Genomic DNA, 21,976 nt, shown 5'->3' with positions numbered 1-21,976 from the left:
AACCCTGCTGCCCTCTGACCACTCTTAGCACTGAAGGTCTTTTTCCCATTTCATAGAACATAGACTATAGAACAGTACAGCACAGAACAGGCCGTTCAGCCCACAATGTTGTGCCGACATAGCTAATCCCTCCTACCTACAGAATGCCCATAACCCTCCATTTTCCTCTCATTCATGTACCCATCCAAGCCCCTCTTAAAAGCCCCCAATAAATTTGCCCCCACCACCCTATCAGGCAACGCATTCCAGGCATCCACCACTCTCTGAGTAAAAAACGTATCCCTCACGTCTGTTCTGAACCTACCCCCTCACCTTAAATGCATGCCCTCTGGTACTGGATCGCTCAATTTCCAAATGTACCTGCTGATTGGAGATGCTTAGAGACAACAAGAAAGCATACAGTATATACTGTAAAAAGTAATAAAATGTTAAATAATATATTAATTTAAAACATGTTCTTGTTCAAATTAGTTATAAATGTTAATTTAAATATGAGGAGAGACCAGATAGGTTGGGTTTGTTTCCCTTGGAATGGAGGAGGGTGAGGGGGGACCTGATGTTGATGTTGAGAAACGCTTCCCCTTAACGGAAGCGTGTGAAGTGATACACTTCAGGAGATCAAATCTGAAGGCAGAATACAAGGTTAATGGCAGGACTCTTACCAGTGTGGAGTAACAGAGGGATCTTGGGGTCCACGTCCATAAATCCCTCAAGGTTGCCGCACAGGTCGATAGGGTTGTTAAGAAGGCGTATGGTGTGTTGGCCTTCATTAGTCGGGGTATTGAGTTCAAGAACCACGAGGTGATGTTGCAGCTCTATAGAACTCTGGTCAGACCACACTTGGAGTATTGTGTTCAGTTCTGGTTGCCTCATTATAGGAAGGATGTGGAAGCTTTAGGGAGGGTGCAGAGGAGATTTACCAGGATGCTGCCTGGATTGGAGAACGTGTCTTACGAGGATAGGTTGAGCGATCTAGGGCTTTTCTCTTTGGAGAGAAGGAGGATGAGCAGTGACTTGATAGAGGTGTACAAGATGATAAGAGGCATAGATCGAGTGGACAGTCAGAGACTTTTTCCCAGGGCAACAATGACTAACATGAGGGGACATAATTTTAAGGTGGATGTCAGGGGTAAGTTTTTTACACAGAGAGTTGTGTGTGCATGGAACGCACTGCTGGCAGAGGTGGTGGGGGCAGATACGTTAGGGACATTTAAGAGACTCTTAGATAGACACATGAATGATAGAGAAATGGAGGGCGATGTGGGAGGGAAGAGTTGGATAGATATTAGAGCAGGATAAAATGTTGGCACAACATTGTGGGCCGAAGGGCCTGTACTGTGCTGTAGTGTCCCATGTTCTATGTTCTATTAACAGAGACATCTAAAACCAGAGGGCATGGGTTTAAGGTGAGGAGTAAGAGGGTTAGAGGGGATATAAGAAATTATTTTTTCTCTGAGAGTGTGGTTGGAATCTGGTACGGATTGCCTGAGGAGGTGCTAGAAGCAGAGAGAGGCTCTTGCTGCATTTCAGATGTATCTGGATTAGCACTTGAATGGCCAAGGCAGGGAGAACTATGGGCCAAGTACTGGTAAATGGGATTAGTGTAGATAGGTATCTGATGGCTAGCCTGGACTCGATGGGCTGAAGGGCCTGTGTCCGTGCTGAATGATTCTATTACTCCTTATAATTTAAAACAAACCACTGGTCGTTTTGGTGAAAGTCATTGTCTGCCAGATATGCCAGGTGTGGCTGGCATAAAACTAAGGGTCTGATTTTGGTCATAGACAGCCCTTGGGCTCAGTGTGTTTTGGAGACACAGCTGGATTTGGTGCTGAGTGCAATGCCACAGCTGGATGCCACATGTTCCAGCACGTCCTGTCGATTTGTGAAATGTGCGCGCTATAGCTGGTTAGTGGATCTCCATGGAAACACCAGCTAGGTTTCACTGCGAACCATCCCCATTGACTCTCTGACCTACCGAGTTCTGTGGAGTTTTCCTCAGCCTGCTCTGAAGGTACACACGCCTGTGGGTTCTAATCCGTGTCCACTCACATTTAATCTTCATCATTAGCTCAGGTTGGGGGGCTACTGTGATGCTACATGAAGTAAGAATCAAGGAAACAGGAGTAGGCCACTCGGCCCCTCAATCCTACCCATTGTTCAATACGATCGTGGCTGATCTGCCCCACCCAGACCACCTCCTCTTCTGTGCCAGCTCCCCATAGCCCTCAGTTCCCTGGTCTTTCAAAAAATCTATCAACTTAAAATACCTCTAAAGCTACAGCCTCCACACATTCTGCATCCTGTTTTCCTTTTCACTACCTCGATGTACTTATGTACAGAATGATCTGTCTGGATGGCACACACACAAAAGCTTTTCACTGTATCTCAGTACATGTGACAATAATAAACCAATTACCAATTCCATCACCTAGGGTAGAGAATGCCAGAGGTTCAGCAACCTCTTCAAGAAGAAGTACCCTCACCTCTCTGTATTAAATCTATTTCATCACAAATCTCAGATAATGCTGATGTGTTCCTTCGTATGGATTAATTGGGGCCAGCTGATTTTAAAAACCAGGACAAAATCCTTATTCCCCCACGTTCCACACTGAATTCCAGATGCTCAGTTGTTCCTGTTTAGGCTATTTCCCATGTAGCAACATCAATGACGATAACCTGAATTTACATAGAGTCATAGAGTTGTAGAGCAATACAGCACGGATACAGGCCCTTCGGCCCAACTGGTCCATGTCGACCACGGTGCCCACCCAGCTAGTCCCAATTTCCTGCGTTCAGCCCATATCCCTACAAGCCCCACCCCTCCATGTACCTATCCAAGTGCTTCTTAAATGATACTGTTGTACCTGCCTCACCCACTTCCTCTGGCAGCTCGTTCCACACACTCACCACCCTCTGTGTGAAAAGGTTGCCCCTCAGATCCCTTTTAAATCTTTCCCCTCTCACCCTAAACCTATGCCTCCTAGTTCTGGACTCCCCTACCCTGGGGAAAAGACTGTTACCGTCCACCTTATCCATGCCTCTCATACTTTTAAACACCTCTATAAGGTCGCCCCTCATTCTCCTACACTCCAAGGAATAAAGACCCAGCCTGGCCAACCTCTCTCTATAACTCAGGCTCTCCAGTCCTGGCAACATCCTCGTAAATCTCTGCACTCTTTCCAGTTCAACCACGTCTTTCCTATAACAGGGCGACCAAAGCTGTGCACAGTGCTCCAAGTGCAGCCCTCACCAACGAGTTATACAACTGCCACATAATGTCCCAACTCCTATCCTCAATGGCCTGACTGATGAAGGCCAGAGCGCTAAGTGCCTTTTTCACCACCCTGTCTACCTGTGCCGCCGCTTTCAATAAATTACGCACTTGTACTCCTAGGTCCCTCTGTTCCATTACACTCCCTAGTGCCCGACCATTCATAGTGTAAGTCCTTCACTGGTTTGACTTTCAGGACCTAACTGATTCAGATTACTTTATTGTCATATGCACCAGGAGTGTAATGAAATTCCTTGCTCACGTGAAGCTGACAGAGTAAATGGTAATAATAACTACAACAATAAATACAGCGACAAGTGCAAAACAACAGAATGGTGAAAAGTAGAGTCGTGCAAACTGAGGTAGTGCAAAGAGAAATGTTAAAGTGACAATAACGGAAGAGGTAGAATTAAGAGTTCCAGAAGGTGGCAGCTCCACTGGGAAGGGGATGTGAGAGAGGTGATGGTTCAGGAGTCTGACAGCAGTGGGGGAGAAGCTGTTCTTCAGTCTGGTCATCTAAATAGTATAAGTCCTACACTGGTTTGACTTTCCGAAATAGCCTTCTGTTAATGGGATAAATAATCCCAGGGTAACTGGGAGCTGGGCCAAAGAACGGAACATTGTATTGTCTTGATTTGTTATTGTCACATGTACCCAGACACAGTGAAAAGCTTTTGTTTTCATGCCAGCCAGGCAGATCATTCCATACAGAACATCGAGCTAGCAAAAAGAAAACAGAATGCAGGATATACTGTTGCAGTTACAGAGAAAGTGCAGTGCAGGTAGACAAATGAAGTGCAAGAGTCACAGTGAGATAGATTGGGAGATCAAGAGCTCATCTTTTAGCGTATGCGGTCCATTCAAGAGTCTGACACGGCTGTTATCTGTCCCAGAAGGATAGAAGCTGTCCTTGTATCTAGTGGTTTCAGGCTTTTGTATCTTCTGCCCTACAGGAGTGGGGAAGGAGAGAGAAATGTCTGGGGTGGGAGGTGTCCTTGATTATGTTGGCTGCTTTCCCAAGGCAGCGGGAAGTGTAGACAGAGTCCATGGAGGGGAGGCTGGTTTGCATGATGAACTGGGCTGAGTGCACAACTCAGCAATTTCTCGCAGTCTTGGGCAGAGCACTTGCCGTACCAAACTGTGATGCATCTGGATAGGTGCATCTCTAAAAATTGGTGAGAGTCATCAGGGACATGCCGAACGTCCCTGGCCTTCTGAGGAAGTAGAAGCAAGCCTTGGTGTGCTTTCTTAGGAGGAGGTGACCAAGAGGTTAGGCAAAGAGGTAGAGTAATTTTAAAAGAAACGAGGAGAGGTTTGGAGTACAAGTTCGAGGGCTTAAGGCTGAGGCAGCTGAAGGCACGGCCACCAATGGTGGAGCAATGGGAACTGGGGGTCCACAGGAGGCAGCTGGAGAGGAGACTCACCAGGATGTGTCCTGGGATGGAGGGTTTCAGTTATGAGGAGAGACTGGAGAGGCTGGGTCTGTTCTCCCTGGAGCGGAGGAGGTAAAGAGGGGACATGACTGAGGTATATAAAATGATGAGATAGGGTAGATAGGGTAGACTGCAGGAAACTTTTCCCCATTGCAGAGGTATGTAAAACTAGAGGACACAGATTTAGGGTGAGGCAGAAGATATTTAGAGGGGACCTGAGGGGGACCTTCTTCACCCAGAGAGCGGTGAGTACCTGGAACACACTGCCTGAGAGAGCAGTGGAAGCAGAGTCACTGAAGAAGTGTCTGGACGAGCACTTGAATCGCTGAGGCATTGAAGGCCGTGGGCCAAGTGCTGGGAGATGGGATAAATACAGATGGTTGCGCGCTGGTCAGTGTGGACGTTGTGGGCCGAATGGCCTGTTTCTGTGCTGCCTGACTCTGTGACTCTAGGGCACATTGGAGGGTTGCAGAAGTGGAGGTTTCCAAGAGAAGCTGATGAGGTAGGCAGCAGAAACACCGTGAACACATGGGTGGGAATTTCAAAATCCAGGGGTTGTTTAACCAGGAGCAAACACAGGACAACAAGCCCAGGGTGATGAGGAGCTGGGCCTGGTGCAGGTTAGGCATAGACAGTAGTCGAGTTTGGAAGAGCAGAGGTTTGGAGAGATTGAATCAGAGAGAGCTACTACCTGACTGCTGCTCTAATGAGAGGGAGAACTTGGCAGAACGAGACCAGTGTGTAGTGACGAGATGTGGTGTGTGGGTCAGTACAAACCATCTAGTTCTATACTTGGAGCCATCGATGGGAAGATTGGAGAGTTTTAGCTGTTAAATATAGATGTCTGTGCTTGTAGATACTTGCAGTGCGTGCATTGGCTGAGCTGGTCGGAAGGTGCCAGCCATGTATCTCTGCAGCACCAAAGTGCGTTCAAGCCAAAGGAATGTCTTTTGAAGTGTACTTACTGTCGTAAAGTAGGAAATGTGGCAGGCAGTTTGTGCAGAGCAAGATCCCACAGACAGCAGCCTGTCAGTTGAAGGTGGAAAGGTCCCCTAAGTGTCTCCTCTAAATCTCTTCCTCCTGACCTTAATCCTATGTCCCCTATTAAGGAGTTACGATAGTTCTTAAACTATTGTCTAACAACTTCTTAGACAGACACATGAATGTTCAGGGTATGGTGGGATATGGATCATGTGCAGACAGAAGGGATTTAGTTGAATTTGACATCGTGTTCAGCACAGGCATTGTGGGCCGAAGGGCCTGTTCCTGTGCTGTACTGCTCCATGTTCTATGAGGGATTAATATTGGCTCCCAGTCACTGGCGAGGACTATAAATGGGATCTTTACATCCATGTGAAGCACAGTGGAGACATCAGCTAAATGGACACAAGAAATTCTGCAGATGCTGGGATCTGGAGCCATACAGAAAAAGTGCTGCAGGAACTCAGCAGGTCAGGCAGCATCCGTGGAGGGAAATAAACAGTCGGCGTTTCAGGCCGAGACCCTTCATCGGGACTGGAAAGGAAGAGGGCAGAAGCCACAGTAAGAAGGTGGGGGGAGGGGGACAAGTGCACGCAGGCAGGGGAGAGGCGAGTTCAGGTGAGAGGGGGATGGTGGGTGGGTGGTGGAGGGGGAGAAGATGTAATAAGCTGCGAGGTGACAGGTAGAAGAGGCAAAGGGCTGAAGAAGAAGGAATCCGGTAGGAGAGGGCAGTGGACCATGGAATAAAGGAAGTGGGAGGGGAGAGGAGGAGATGGGCAGGTCATCAAAGTGGGGGAAGGGAGCCACAGGAATAAGGGAAGAAAAAGGAGTTGGGGGGGGGGTGGTGGAGGGAGAAAAAGAAGGGATGGGGTTACCGGAAGTTAGAGAAATCGATGTTGAGGCCGTCAGGTTGGAGAGTCTCTCGGATAAGGCGGCACTCCCTCAGCACCATAGTGGACTGTCAGCCCAGCTTTTAGATCCTGATCTCTAAATCAAGTCTCGAACCCACAGCCTTCTGACTCCCAGCTTGACCCCAACGAACAGTAAGGGCTAACATAGTTAAAAAGACATGACCTGTTTGCTCAGTGTTCTCTTGAGACAACCTCGGATATTTTCCAGGTGCATCAATCTTAGCCAAGGTGTCTTGAGCTGCCAGTATCTGAATGATCAGTTTACCTGAGGGAAGGATGTTGGATAGCAGGCTGCTGACACTCCAGGTGTGCATTGGTCTTAAAAAAGACAACTCTCTCAGAGCAGCACTAACCTCATTAGTGTCGGTCTTAATCACAGAGTTGACTCATAAGTGAGAACTGTGTCACTGGGCAACAGCCCTTGATGGGATCTCCATCTCTAGGGTGTGGCTGAAGCAGCTTGCCACTTCCTCAGTGTGACAGCAGTCCCCTGCGTCAATCAGAGTACTTTAGGGCAGCCTTATTTCCGAATCAGAATTAGATCACTCCCACCTAGAATGGCAGCTCTCTGGAGAAAATGGCCAAGGAACCAAGAGTGCTTACAAGGTGTTTACCATTCCTTCTTCAGCAGGTTGCCATGGCAATGCTTGGAGGGAACGCAACATCCTTTCCGATGAGTAATCACACAAGGGAGAGGGTTACCGTTGCCAAATTAACACTGGAAAATTTCTACAGTAACCTGATCACACAGCATGAAGAGAGAGAAATGAGGTAACGTCTATGCAACTACACTGTAAGGCCATTCAGTCCCTCGAACCTGGTCTGCCTTTCAGTGAGGTCCTGGCCGATCAGCCCCTCCATCCCTTTCACTCACATCCCAAAAAAATCTCCTGATCTTTGTCTTGAAAGCTCCAATTGATTCTCACCCTCCACAAACTCTTAAGGAAGGGATTTCTGATTTTTGCTTTTGTAAAAAAAGAATTATTTATTTGTGGTGGTATTGTTGTGGCTGAGAATGATGGTATTTATTGACCATCTCTCACTGAGCTAAGTACCTTGCTGGACTGTCCTGAGATAGCCACATCTCCCTGGGTCAGGAGTCACCTGGACCAGACCAGGTGAGGACAAGTCATAGACTCATACAGCACAGAAATGGGCCTTTCAGCCTAACTGGTCCATGCCGACCAAGGTTCCCATCTAAGCTAGTCCCACTTGCCTGCGTTTGGCCCTATCCTTCTAAATCTTTCCTTCTCTGGACAATGAGGAATCGTAGAATTGTTATGGCACTGAAAGAGACCATTCAGCCCATTGAATCAATGCCAGCTCCTGGTAGAGCAAGCCACTGCTTGCATTCCCCACCCAGGAACATACTGGCTCTCGAAAGCCCATCCCAACAATGAGTTCATGGTCATAGCTACTCAGTGGTTTTCTTTGAGGAAAGAAAAGTTTCTGACGTTCCCCCATGTATTGCCCACTATTTTAAATCTGTGTCCTTGGTCCTTGAACCATTTGCCAATGGGAACATCTTCCCTCCATAAACCCCTCATAACCTTGGGCACCATCCACCTTTTCTCCCCTCATCCTCAAGGAGAACCAGCCCAGCTTCCCCAGTCTACCCCCGGGACTGAGCCCCCTCTATGGACTCTGTGTGACCCTCTATGTCATACCCTCCGGGACCTTCAGTCCAAACCAGGAGAGTTTACACCAGCAGACAAGATGCTGGAGGAACTCAGCGGGTCGGGCAGCATCTGTGGAGGGAAATGGACAGTCGACGTTTTGGGTCGAGACCCTTCATCTGGTGACAAAGGGCTGAAGGTGATGGAATCTGATGGGAGACAGAGCATGGAACCAAGGGAGGGAGGTGGGGAGGGCAGAGTGCCGTAGTGTGGGAGGGGACCCAGTGGGAGGGAGTGGGTGGAAGAGGGAAAAGAGACAGGGTGATGGGGACTGGGGTGGGTGTAGGAGGAACTGGGTAGATCAGGAGGAGAGAGAGAAGCAACAGAGGGGAGCAGGTGACCTGGAGAATTCAATGTTCATGCCGTTGGGGTGTAGACTGCCCAGGGGGAATACGAGGTGCTGTTCCTCTAGTTTGCATTTAGCATCATCATGGCAGTGGAGTGGGGCTGGGGACAGACAGGTCAGTGTGGGAATGGGAAGGGGAATTAAAGTGGCTGGCAACTGGGAGATCTGGGAACTGGCAAAAAGGTGGTGCCATGTTACTTGGTGGCAAGATGCCATCAACACCAACCAGGCGAGTGGGGCATTAACTGCCTTGGTCGTAAGAGCAGAAGTGGTGCTGGTGTCATGTCCACTGAAGCATCGGGAGGTGCATTGCTCCTGCCTCACCTAACAACAAAACTCTGGTTCTGTCACCGAGGGTGTATTAGAACATAGAACACTACAGCACAGTACAGGCCCTTTGGCCCATGATGTTGTGCTGACATTTTATCCTGCTCTAAGATCCATCTAACCCTTCCTCCCACATAGACCCCCATCTCTCTATCATTCATGTGTCTATCTAAGAGCCTCTTAAATGTCCCTAATGTATCTGCCCCCACAACCTCTGCTGGCAGTGTGTTCCACGCACCCACCACTCTCTGTGTAAAAAACTTACCCCTGATATCCCCCTTATACCTTCCTCCAATCACCTTAAAATTATGTCCCCTCATGTTAGCCATTGTCGCCCTGGGAAAAAGTATCTGACTGTCCACTCGATCTATGCCTCTTATCATCTTGTACACCTCTATCAAGTCACCTCTCATCCTCCATCTCTCCAATAAAAAAAGCCCCAGCTCACTCAACCTATCCTCATGTGCTCCAGTCTAGGCAGCATCCTGGTAAATCTCCTCTGCACCCTCTCTAAAGCTTCCACATCCTTCCTATAATGAGGCGACCAGAACAGTCTTGTACAGTCTTCGCTCAGACCCACCACTGACTATGGGTGATTTTTTTCCACAACTAACGAGCCCAATTCAATTGTTTCACAGGCAAGTCCAGCTGGAAAAAGCAATGGAGCAGGAAGGACTGGCTGACGAGGACGTAAGTAATGCTCTCCCATGGACTGTTGGCTCTGTATACTTAGCATCTGCCCCTTCCTATAACGTTTACCGAACCCCATTGTACGACTGGGAGAGGTTTTAAGTTGTTCCCTGGTGCAAAAGTGAGCAGACAGGTGCATTTCTGTAGCATCTCGATGAAGTGTTCTAAAGTGGGTGGGCTCAGGCTATGTTGAATACCTGGGACTAGCATATAAAAGGAAGGAAGTAATGCTGAGGTTTTATAAGGCATCGGTCAGACCGCATTTGGAATATTGTGAGCAATTTTGGGCCCCATATCTAAGGAAGGATGTGCTGGCATTGGAGAGGGTCCAGAGGAGGTTCACAAGAATGATCCCGGGAATGAAAGGGTTAACGTATGAGGAGCGTTTGATGGCTCTGGGCCTGTACTCAATGGAGTTCAGAAGGATGAGGGGGGATCTCATTGAAACCTACTGAATACTGAAAGGTCGGATAGACTGGACGTGGAGAGGATATTTCCATCAGTGGGAGAGTCTAGGACCAGTGGGCACAGCCTCAGAATAAAGAAATGTTCCTTTAGAACTGAGATAAGGAGGAATTTCTTCAGCCAGAGGGCAGTGAATCTATGGAATTCGTTGCCACGGAGGGCTGTGGAGGCCAAGTCATTGGGTGTATTTAAGGCAGAGGTTGATAGGTTCTTGATTGGTCAGGGGGTTAAGGGTTACGGGGAGAAGGCAGGAGAATGGAGTTGAAAAAAATCAGCCACAGTCTAATACTGCAATATGGTAATATCCTCGTTGTGGTGGTGTTGACTGAGGGATAATTCTCAGACACCCTGTCTAGATTTTTGTGCCCTGTGTTGTTGGAGGGGCAGTACCGAGGGACCACCGCACTTTCAGGCGAGATGTTGGGCAGCTAGTAGAACTGCTGCCTTGCAGCACCAGGGACCTGGGTTCGATCCTGACCTCCGGCACTGTCTGTGTGGAGTTTGTACATTCTCCCTGTGACTGTACGGCTTTCCCCCAGTGCACTGGTTTCCTCCCACATTCCAAAGATGTGTGGGGTTGGTAGGTTAATTAGCTGCTGTAAATTGCCCTGTATCTGTCCAACTCTCTTTTAAAAGTTGTTATTGTACCTGCCTCAAGCATTTCCTCTGGCAGCTCGTTCCACATGGATACCACGCTTTGTATAAAAGGTTGCATCTCAAACTCTTATTAAATCTTTCCCCTCTCAGCTTAAACCTATGTTCTCTAGTTCTTGATTCCCCAATCCTGGGAAAAAAACTGTGCATTCACCCTATCTATGCCCCTCATGATTTTATACACCTCTACATGATCATCTCTGTCTCCTACACTCCAAGGAATAAAGTCCTAGCCTGGCCAACCTCTCCCTATAACTCAGGCCCTCAAGTCCTGGAAACATCCTCGTAAATCTTCTTTGCACTCTTTCCAGCTTAATAACATCTTACCTATAGCAGGGGGACCAAAACTGAACACAATACTCACCAGCGTCCTGTACAATCGCACCATGACCTTCCAACTTTTATACTCAGTGCCCTGACTGATGAAGGCCAGCGTGCCAAAAGCCTTCTTCGTCACCCTGCCTACCTGTGACTCCACTTTCAGGGAACCATGTACTTGTTCTCCAAGGTTCCTCTGTTCCGCAACACTCCCCAGGGGCCTGCTGTTCACTGTGAAAGTCCTACCTGGATTTGACTTTCCGAAATGCAACACCTCGCACTTACCTGAATTAAACTCCTTTGGCCCACTTACTCAGCTGATCAATATCCCGCTGCAATTTTTGATAACCTCCTTCATTGTCCACTCTACCACCTATTGTAGTGCCATCTGCAAACTTACTAACCATGCCTTGTACATTCTTATCCAAATTGTTGATGGAGATGACAAACAGTTACTTGAGATAATTGTACATCAAAAGCAAAAGTCAGGTCAAGTTGAGTTTATTGTCATGTGCACAAGTACAGTGAGGTACAGGTACAATGAAAAACTTGCTTGCAGCAGCATCACAGGCACGTAGGTACAGACCACACACAGAACATAAATTATACAAGACAGTAAAGAAAAAAGATTGCAGATACTGGAAATCTGAAACAAAAGCAGAAAATGCTGGGAACACTCAGCAGGTCAGGCAGCGTCTGTGGAGAGAGGAGCAGTTAACATTTCAGGTTGAAGATCCTCTATCAGAACATTGTTTCTTTCTCCACAGATGTTGCCTGACCTGCTGAGTGTTTTCGACAGTTTCTGTTTTTAGCAAAAAAGAACGTTGGAGGAACTCAGCAGGTCGAGCAGCATCTGTTGGGGGGGGGGGGGTGGTGGTGGTGAGGGGGAAGGTGGGGAGGAATAGTCAACATTTCAGGTCAAACCTAGCGTCAGTCCTGATGCAGAGTCTCGACCCGAAATGTCAAACCATTTCTGTCCCCCACCGATCTGCCCAACCCGCTGAGTTCCTCCTGCAGATTGTTTTTTGCTCCAGATTCCAGTGTCTGCTGACTCTGGTGTCTCCAGTTTCTGTTTTTGTTGCAGTGATTATTCCGGAGTTGTGTGATGTGATGCTTAAAATCTCATACCACAAAATTATCAAGAGCTGAGACATGTTGGCCTAAGGTGAATTTGTATAGGATGCCACACACCCACTGACAGCACGGAGGTGTGGGCATTTGTGGGAGGTTCTACTTATCTGCAGATTGTGGCTGTCAAAATATTCTCACAGCTTGGAACAGAAATAAGGAGCACTTGCTGTAAATGTACACCATTTTATCTGGTTGCGGAGTTTGAGCAGGAAGCCTTGGAGGGGAATGTGGGAGTTTGGGATGAGATGGAATGTGGCTAAAAGTGTCGGTTGTGGAAGTTGTTGGCGGGGGTTTGGGTTTCAGTAAACAAACCCCGACATGCAAAGGCGATTAACATTTCTGTTGTGTTTTGCAAAAGAAACAAATGCGGAGAACACAGCATGCACAGAAGGAGACAGAATTCCTCCGCCTCAAGAGGACCAGGCTGGGTCTGGATGACTTTGAATCTCTGAAGGTTATTGGAAGAGGCGCCTTTGGAGAGGTTGGTGTGTTGCGTTTGTAAGCTGCTTGAAGGTGGAGATGCAAAACAACTCTTAGAGCTCTCTCCACCTTCAGCCTCCCCTCCCACCATCTGCCTCCACCCATCGTCCACCTGCCTCTGCCTCTCAACTCCAACCCTTCCTACCTGGCTTGAGTTGCCCGTCCATCATCCTTCACCCCTCCTCAGTCCGCCAATCAACTCCCCCTCTCCTCTTTACACCGGCCATCTTCCCTCTTCTCTCTTAGTCCTGATGCAGGGTTTCGACCCAAAACGTCGACACGTAGATGCTGCTCGACCCGCAGAATTCCTCCAGCAGATTATTCCAACATCTACAGTCTCCCCTCTCTCCAGCTCTTGGGGATGGTTTGTTTTCCCCTGTTTTTCTTTTCTCCCCCTGGGAGTGGAGGTCATTCCCAGCCCTGACCTGCTGGGCACGTCCTCCTGCTCTGCATTTCACAACCCCTACATTCTCTTGTCCATGTTCCCACTCTACAGCTGCTCCCATTCCACTCACTGACAAACCATGTTTACAGTTTACCCCCATGGTTACCCCAGTTTTACCCACAGGGACATCCCCTCTTCCTCACCCTCCCTGCAACTTAATGAGCTTCTTCTGGCTCCTTCCCAGTCCTATCCACGTACCTGTCCAAGTCCCTTTTCAAATGTTGTTAATGTACCTGCCTCCACCACTTCCTCTGGCAGCTCGTTCCATATAATGACCACTCTCTACGTGGAAAAAGTTCTCCCTCAGCACCAGTCCATCCACTAAACCAAATGGTGAGGCTGCAACGAGAGTCTTGTGTACAGTTTTGGTTACTCTGTTATGGGAAAGATGCCATTAAGCTGGAAAGAAGATTTACAATAATGTTGCCAGGACTCGAGGGCCTGAGTTATAGGGAGAGGTTGGGCAGGCTCGGACTTTATTCCTTGGAGTGTGGGAGACTGAGGGGTGACCTTACAGAGGTGTATAAAATCATGAGGGATATTGATAGGGTGAATGCACGCAGTCTTTTTCTCAAGGAAAGGGAATCTAAAACTAGAGGACACAGGTTTAAGGTGAGCAGGGAGAGATTTAATAGGAACCTGAGGGACAACTTCTTCACGCAGAAGGTGGTGGGTACATGGAATGAGCTGTCAGAGGAAGTGGTTGAGGCAGGTACAATAACATAATTTAAAAGATACTTGGACAGGTGCATGGCTAGGAAAGGTTTAGAGGGATATGGGCCAAACATGGACAAATGGGACCAGCTTAATTAGTTCAGCACAATATCGTGGGCTGAAGGGCCTTTTCCTGGCTGTACTGTTCTATGTTCTCAGATGGTCGTCTTGAAGGGCCTGTTTCCGTGCTGTAGGACTCTCTGACTTTTTGACTCTAAGTCCCACAATGAAAAGTTCTGAGATCCGACTATGTTAGCAGAATGTCAATAGCATGGGTTGGTGGTGTGAAACCTGATTTTTGTTTCTGTAACACATTTTATTTCAGGTCCGTCTTGTACAGAAGAAGGACACTGGGCACATTTACGCCATGAAGATCCTTCGCAAGGCAGATATGTTGGAAAAGGAGCAGGTGGGTAAGCTGCCAAGTGTTAAACCGAACCCAGTCCACATTCTGGGCCAATGTTATGTCCTCGGGTTTTAACCCTGTCCGCTCTGCCACCCCCACCCCAGTGAAGTAAGTCCTGAAATCACTGAAATGCAGGAAATTCAGCTGTGTGCAGCAAGATCCCAAGGAGATAATTTGTCTTCTGTGATGTTGGTTAAACAATAGTTACTTACACAGGATTCCAGGCGCAGTGGGATTTTTACTCTCCATGTAGAAGAGCACTTGACCACGCACTGGGGTTAAAATGGGGGCCCTGTTCTACTCTCCAATTTGCAGCTTGTTCATTGGTGGCCTGTCTCACACTTTGGAAACTGTCCAAAGGCCTTGTAAATATTCCGCCACATTTGGGTTAAAGGAGTTTGGATTTTGACCCCTGACTTTGTTGGATGAATGCTTCACAAGGACATAAATGGTGGCGATTGGTGAGATTAGGCCAATGTTTAGGTGAGTCAGTGGATATATTAGGAGGTGAGGTAGATTTTTGCATCAAAGGGGTGCAGAAGCATCTGGGGAACTGGGCAGGGAAGTGGAGCTGAGGCTTAGATCTAATCAGATGGCAGATCAGACTTTGGCCGCCCTGCTATAGGAAAGTCATCACTAAACTGGAAAGAGCGCAGAGAAGATTTACGAGGATGCTCCAGGACTCGAGGGCCTGAGCTATAGGGAGAGGTTGGGCAGGATAGGAATTTATTTCTTGGAATGTAGGAGACTGAGGGGTGACCTTATAGAGGTGTATAAAATCATGAGGGGCATACACAGAGTGAATGCACATGGTCTTTTTTCCAGGGAAAGGGAACTAAAATCTAGAGGGATAGGTTTAAGGTGAGAGGGGAAAGATTTAGGAGGGACCTGAAGAGCAACTTCTTCACCCAGAGGTTGGTGGGTGTGTGGAACGAGCTGCCAGCGGAGGTGGTAGAGGCGGGTACAATAACAACATTTAAAAGGCATTTGGATAAGTACCTACTTAGGAGGGGGTTAGAGGCCAAACACAGGCAAATGGGACTAACTTGGTGGGCACCATGGTCGGCATGGAGGAGTTGGGCGAAGGGCCTGTTTCCATGCTGTGTGACTTTATGACTGTATGACCAATGACCATGGTTCTACGTTTTCTATCTGTGCTGTGAGATGGCCCTTGAACTATTACCATCCAACAATTCCCCCTGTTCATTGTTAATTCTTGCTGCATTATCAACGGCAGGTAGCTCACATTCGGGCGGAGAGGGACATCCTGGTGGAGGCAGATGGAGCCTGGGTGGTCAAAATGTTCTACAGCTTTCAGGACAAGAGGAACCTGTACTTAATCATGGAATTTCTGCCCGGAGGTGAGTCCTTCACTCGGAGTTTGGTGACCTTGAGGGCATCGACCCAACTTGTCTTGCTTGCCCTCTGGTTACTCGCGTGACTCAGAAGGTGTGAGATCAGTATGGTCAGGGGGCTGGGCTAGTGTGCGAGGAGGGGAGAGGACCGTAGTGAGGACCTGCAGAGGGTTTAAGCATTGGATTCACTTCACCAGGCTCCACGTTAGATCATCGCCCATCAGAAAGAAACCTTGGGGCAATCCCGAAGGACGTTGTTTGGGGTGGGTAGGAGGGGTGGTGCCAAGGGAGGGGCACAGGGTGCAGAGAGATGCTGTGCGGTGGGAGGGCCACTGGATGACTAGGGAAGGGGAGGTGCTGTGGGAGGGGGTGTGGAGGGAGGGGAGGTGTGGTGGGAGGAGTGGTACTAAGGGAGGGGTGCACGGTGGAAGGGGTAGTATTGAGGAGGGGCTGGAGTTGGGTGGGGGGGCCATCTTTCATATGACAGGTTCAACCAAGGGAGGAGTGTAGTAGATCCAGCTGGCTGATACCAGGAGCAGGCTGGTTCTCCATGGTCTCATGGGTTGACGTTGATGCCTCAACCACTGTAACGCTGACATTTGTGGAAGTTTGTTCTGCGATTCTGATCCCCACTGCCCCCTGACGTGTACCCTGACCTTCCTCCTGTGTATGGGGGCTATAATGTTCACTCACTTCAGATAATTCCCTCCCCCGGTAAGTTCTTTAATCGCCATAAACTCCTCTAGTAGGTCAGTTTTCTGCAATCTGCACGGGCTGGCTTTTGTGTTGCTCAGATTTCTGTGCAAGGGGGCAAGAGTGTGGAGTGTTGGGGGGGTTGGTGGGGGGACATTCTTTGGCTGTGACCTTACCAGAGGGAGATGTGGGCTCCATGGCTCTTGTCTCTTGGAGAGTGGTCTCTGTACAAGGGAAGGGGGGGTTCGCTGCTTAGGCCATAGGCTATAGTTTTGGGCAATGTCCATCTCCAAGGTGACATTCAACCACTAACTCCATAATCTTTGACATCCTACAGTAATATCTCCTTTCAACCTCGCCAATTTTTATTGATGCACCATAGAAGCATCCTATCCAGATGCATCACAGCTTGGTACAGCAACTGCTCTGCCCAGGACCACAAGAAATTGCAGAGAGTTGTGGACACAGCCCAGCATGTCACGAAAACCAGCTTCCCCTCCACAGACTCTGTCTACACTTCTCGCTGCCTCGGGAAAGCAGCATAATAAAAGACCCCACCCACCCCAGACATTCTCTCTTCTCCCCCCTCCCATTGGGCAGAAGATACAAAAGCCTGAAAGCACGTACCACCAGGCTCAGGGACAGCTTCTATCCCACTGTTATAAGACTATTGAACTATTCTCTAGTACAATAAGGTGGACTCTTGATCTCACAATCTACCTCATTATGACCTTGCACCTTATTGTCTGCCTGCACTGTGCTTTCTCTGTAGCTGTAACACTTTATTCTGCATTCTGTTATTGTTTTACCCTGTACTACCTCAATGCACTGTGTAATGAAATGATCTGTAGGATCAGTGTGCAAGACAAGTTTTTCACTGTACCTCGGTACATGTGACAATAATAAACCAATTCCAATTCTAATTCTAACAAGAACCCACGGCTACAATGGCAGGTCAGCGGCTGGGGATCCTGCAGTGAGTGACTCACCTCCTGACACCCCAAGGACTTTCCCCACCTACAAGTCAGGAGTGTGATGGAGCACCCTCCACTTGCCTGGATGAATGCAGCTCCAACAGCTCTCAATAAAACAGCCCCATCCAGCACCCTGGACACTCCGTCCCTCCACCCCCTGCGCACGGTGGCTGCTGTGTGCACCGTCTACAACACACACTGCAGTTACTCGTCCAGGCTACTCTGACAGCACCTCCCAAGCCTGTGACCTCTACCACCAGGAAGGTTCAAAGGCAGTAGGTGTAATGGGACACCACCACCTACTGGTTCCCCTCCAAGTCTCACACCACCCTGACTTGGAAATATATCGCTGTTCCTTCATCATCACTGGGTCTAAACCCTGGAACTCCCTCCCCACCAGCACTGTGGGAGCACCTTCACCAGGACTGCAGTGGTTCAAGGAGGCAGCTCACCCTTCTTGGGTGAAGAACAATAGCTGTGACTGTCACTATACAATCCATGTATGGATTTTTGGAGCAATCTGTGAAGTCCACTTTGTCATTAACCTGTACTGGAAAGCAGGTATATGTGGGTGGCCACGTATCGAGTGCCTTCGGTGTGGCAGATACTTCAGAACAAAGCAATGGAGATCATTGGTGATTGAGGTGTCATATGGGTTCCATCGTGGAACATGTGGATTTCGTAAACTCTCTCTGCATTCTCTCTACAATCCACTGTGTCTGTGTCTGTTCAAAGGTCCCAGTCTGCTGTTGATCCAGCAACATAAGCACTTATGAGAAGAATGAAATAAAATCATTTTCCCATGAAAAATGCTCCAGCAACATTTCAAAGAATGATTAATTCTGTGACTCAAGGGTTAGGACATCTGGATGCCTATATTGACGACCTAGTTACTGGGAATGACACATGGGAAGCTCATATCTCTGCGTTAGAAAGATTGTTTGAAAGACTCTCCAAAGCCAACTTTACAGTCAATTTGGCTGAGTGAATTTGGCCATGCCACTGTGACTTATCTTGGTTACATTGTAGGTCAAGGCAAGTTAGCTCCTGTTCAGGCAAAAGGGGCAATTAGGGACAAGCAATAAATGCTAGCCTTGCGATGCCCAGATCCAGCGAATGACTGAACCTGCCTCCTTTCTCCAGGTGACATGATGACGTTACTGATGAAGAAGGATACGCTGTCTGAAGAGGAGACCCAGTTTTACATCGCAGAGACGGTGTTGGCTATTGACTGCATCCATCAGCTGGGTTTCATTCACAGAGACATTAAACCCGACAACCTCCTGTTAGACAGCCGGGTGAGCCCCACCTCCCTGGCTCAAGTTTCCGGCTGTATCCCCAGGTGTATCCTTTAGCTGTGAGGTCTGGGGTTAGAATCGATGGGCTAAAGGGCCCCAGCCTGTCCGTCAAGACTGATTCTCCCCCAGTAGTCCAGCAATCGCTCGGCCCATCTGCTCCCTGCTAGCGTTCACCATCACCCTGTCAACGCTCCAAACACGGGTTGAACCTACACCCCACCCCCAGTTCCCACTTTAGTTAGGCCGGTTCCCCGATGGTGCCGGCCGTGCTCCAGAGAGAGTGGATCGTCAAACAGGCACTGGCCAACTCTGAATTGCCCGTGGTAATCCTGCCCACACTCACTGGGCTTGCTGTTCATTCCACTGCCTCCAAACTTTGATCATGTGGACCATTGGCCACTGGGGAGCTCCCCTCGCCCAGCAGGAGAGTCCTGCGTCTCACTGTCAGCCTGACACACGTGTACGCTTGCACCTACGTGTACAGTATTGTGATCTCTGTCTGTGGTCCTCTCCTGTCACACTCTGTTGTGCGCTCTCACTCTCTCTCTCTCGCTCTCTCTCTCTCTCTCTCTCTCTCACTCTCTCTCTCTCGCTCTCTCTCTCTCTCTCTCTCTCTCTCTCTCTCTCTCTCTCTCTGTCACATCTCTGTCACTCTCTCTTCTGTTGTTCTCTCACTTTGTCTCTCTCAATCTATCTCCCTCCTCCTCCTCCCTCTCTCGCTCTCCCTCTCCCCCTCTCCCCTCCCTCCCTCCCTCCCCCTCTCTCTCTTGCTCCCCCTCCCACCCCGTCTCCCTCTCTCACTCTCTATCGCTCCCCCTCCCTCCCCCTCTTGCTCTCCCCCTCCCTCCGTCCCCCTCCCTCCCTCTCCCTCCCCCCTCTTGATCTCCCCCTCCCTCACCCTCTCGCTCTCTCTCGCTCCCCCTCCCTCCCTCCCCTCCCTTCCTCCCCCCTCTATCGCTCCCCCTCCCTCTCTCTCGCTCTCTCTCTCACTCTCCCCTCTCCCCTCTCCCCTCCCTCCCTCCCTCCCCGTCTCTTGCTCTCCCCCTCCCTCCGTCCCCCTCCCTCGCCCTCCCTCACCATCTCGCTCTCCCTCCCTCTCTCCCCTCCCTCCCTCCCCTTCCCTCCCCTCCCTCCCTCCCTCCCCTTCCCTCCCTCTCTCTCTCTCTCTCTCTCACACTCTCCCCCCCCCCCCCCCCCCCAACGTTGGACATTGTGTAGCTGTGCAGGGGGATGCCCAACTATTGATCAATGTGACCACCCACTACCACACCAGGTCCAGTGAGGGGAGGGAAGGGTCAGGTAATGTCTGTGCTGCTGATGTCTTGTTCTGTTCCAGGGACACGTGAAACTCTCAGACTTTGGTCTCTGCACAGGACTGAAGAAGGCTCACCGGACCGAGTTCTACCGGAACCTCACCCGCAGCCCACCCAGTAACTTCAGTAAGTTCATTTCCAGAGGCTGCCCCCGACCGGGCATCGGTAGCTACCCTGCCCCACATCAGTGGTTACCTACCCCACATCGGTAGTTACCCTACCCCACATTGGTAGTTACCCTGCCCCACATCAGTGGTTACCTACCCCACATCAGTTGTTACCTACCCCACATCGGTGGTTACCTACCCCACATCGGTGGTTACCTACCCCACATCGGTAGTTACCCTACCCCACATCGGTAGTTACCCTACCCCACATCGGTGGTTACCCTACCCCACATCAGTGGTTACCTACCCCACATCGGTAGTTACCCTACCCCACATCAGTGGTTACCTACCCCACATCAGTGGTTACCTACCCCACATTGGTGGTTATCCTACCCCACATCAGTGGTTACCTACCCCACATCGGTAGTCAACTACCCCACATCGGTGGTTACCCTGCTCACATCGGTAGTTACCCTACCCCACAACCGTGCATCAGTGGTTACCCCAGCCTCCCACACCACACAGCTCGTTAACAACCGTTCACAATTTGATCAATCCTCCCACTCCAGCCTTTCAGGACATGAACTCAAAACGAAAAGCAGAGACTTGGAAGAGGAACAGACGGCAGCTGGTGAGTGTTCTCCCTTACGTTCCCTGCCTTCCTTGGACACACAGCGGTGCACTCTTTGAGCTGTCTCCCTGTGTGAAAAACTGTGTGCACAATACCTCAACCTCAGCCACCCGTCAGTGGAAACTGAGCCTCCCACCTCCAGACCTGGAGGTTGTGTGATGGATTCCCAGCCTGAGCTCTGACTCCATCACATGCGAGCGCAGCACTGCTGGAGGGGTTGTACTTTGGATGAAATGTTAAACCATGGTTCTGACGGCCTCTCAGGTTGATGTATTGGTTTATTACTGTACATGAACTGAGATTCAGTGAAAAGCTTTTGCTTGCGTGCCATCCAGACGGATCATTCCATACACAAGTACATCACGGTAGTAAAAAGAAACAGAATGCAGAATGTGAAAGTTTCCCTCGCTCTCTTTCGAATTCCTTTCCCACATCCAGTCTAAAATTTATCACCACACCCATGGGATTACCTAGAATCAGAATCAGATTTATTATCACTAATTTAGGTGACATGAAATGTGTTGTTTTGCGGCAGCAGTACAGTGCAAGGACATAAAATTACAAAAATAAATAAATAGTGCAAATAAAAGGGAATAATGAGGCGGTGTTCATGGGTTCATGGACCGTTCAGAAATCTGATGGCGGAGGGGAAGAAGCTGTTCCTGAATCGTTGAGTGTGGGTCTTCAGGCTCCTGTACCTCCTCCCCAATGGTAGTATTGGTATTGGTTTATTATTGTCACTTGAACAGAGATACAGTGAAAAACTTGTCTGGCATACCGATCGTACAGATCAATTCATTACACAGTGCATTGAGGTAGTACAGGGTAAAAACAATAACAGAATACAGAGTAAAGTGTCACAGCTACAGGGAAGTGCATTGCAGGTAGACAATAAGATGCAAGGTCATAACAAGGTAGATTGTGAGGTCAAGAGTCCATCTCATCATGTAAGGGAACTGTTCAATAGTCTTATCACAGTGGGGTAGAAGCTGTCCTTGAGCCTGTGGTACGTGCCCTCAGGCTCCTGTATCTTCTGCCTGATGGGAGAGGGAAGAAGAGAGAATGATCTGGGTGAGTGGGGTCTTTGATTATGCTGGCTGCTTCACCAAGGCAGCAAGAGGTATAGACAAGAGTCCTTGAAGGGGAGGCTGGTTTCCGTGATTTGCTGGGCTGTGTCCACAACTCTCTGCAGTTTCTTGCGGTCCTGGGCAGAACAGTTGCCGTACCAAGACGAGATGCATCCAGATAGGATACTTTCTATGGTGCATCAATAAAAGTTGGTGAGTGTCAAAGCAGACATAACAAATTTCTTTAGCCTCCTGAGGAAGTAGAGGCGCTGGTGAGATTTCTTGGC

The 21,976-nt window shown here is 49.1% G+C and overlaps 1 protein-coding gene across 3 annotated transcripts in view; it reads left to right on the top strand.

Annotated features, from left to right (window-relative positions):
• Positions 1 to 21,976, top strand: part of LOC127578307 (serine/threonine-protein kinase 38-like) — a 62,457-nt gene that overhangs the window by 25,123 nt on the left and 15,358 nt on the right. For 2 of the 3 annotated variants that reach the window (XM_052030189.1, XM_052030191.1), the window contains exons 2-9: positions 7,228 to 7,370; positions 9,587 to 9,638; positions 12,565 to 12,687; positions 14,171 to 14,254; positions 15,489 to 15,612; positions 18,417 to 18,571; positions 19,908 to 20,010; positions 20,561 to 20,622. In XM_052030189.1, the coding sequence (XP_051886149.1) occupies positions 7,237 to 7,370; positions 9,587 to 9,638; positions 12,565 to 12,687; positions 14,171 to 14,254; positions 15,489 to 15,612; positions 18,417 to 18,571; positions 19,908 to 20,010; positions 20,561 to 20,622 (837 nt within the window). In that variant the 5' untranslated portion in view covers positions 7,228 to 7,236. The remainder of the gene's footprint in view (positions 1 to 7,227; positions 7,371 to 9,586; positions 9,639 to 12,564; positions 12,688 to 14,170; positions 14,255 to 15,488; positions 15,613 to 18,416; positions 18,572 to 19,907; positions 20,011 to 20,560; positions 20,623 to 21,976) is intronic. The other variant, XM_052030190.1, reaches the window with a different exon arrangement.

The sequence above is a fragment of the Pristis pectinata genome, chromosome 15 (assembly GCF_009764475.1).
Source record: "Pristis pectinata isolate sPriPec2 chromosome 15, sPriPec2.1.pri, whole genome shotgun sequence".
Taxonomy (NCBI): Eukaryota; Metazoa; Chordata; class Chondrichthyes; order Rhinopristiformes; family Pristidae; genus Pristis; species Pristis pectinata.
The sequence above is the reverse complement of the archived record's forward strand: the minus strand, read 5'-3'. Positions and strand labels throughout refer to the sequence as shown.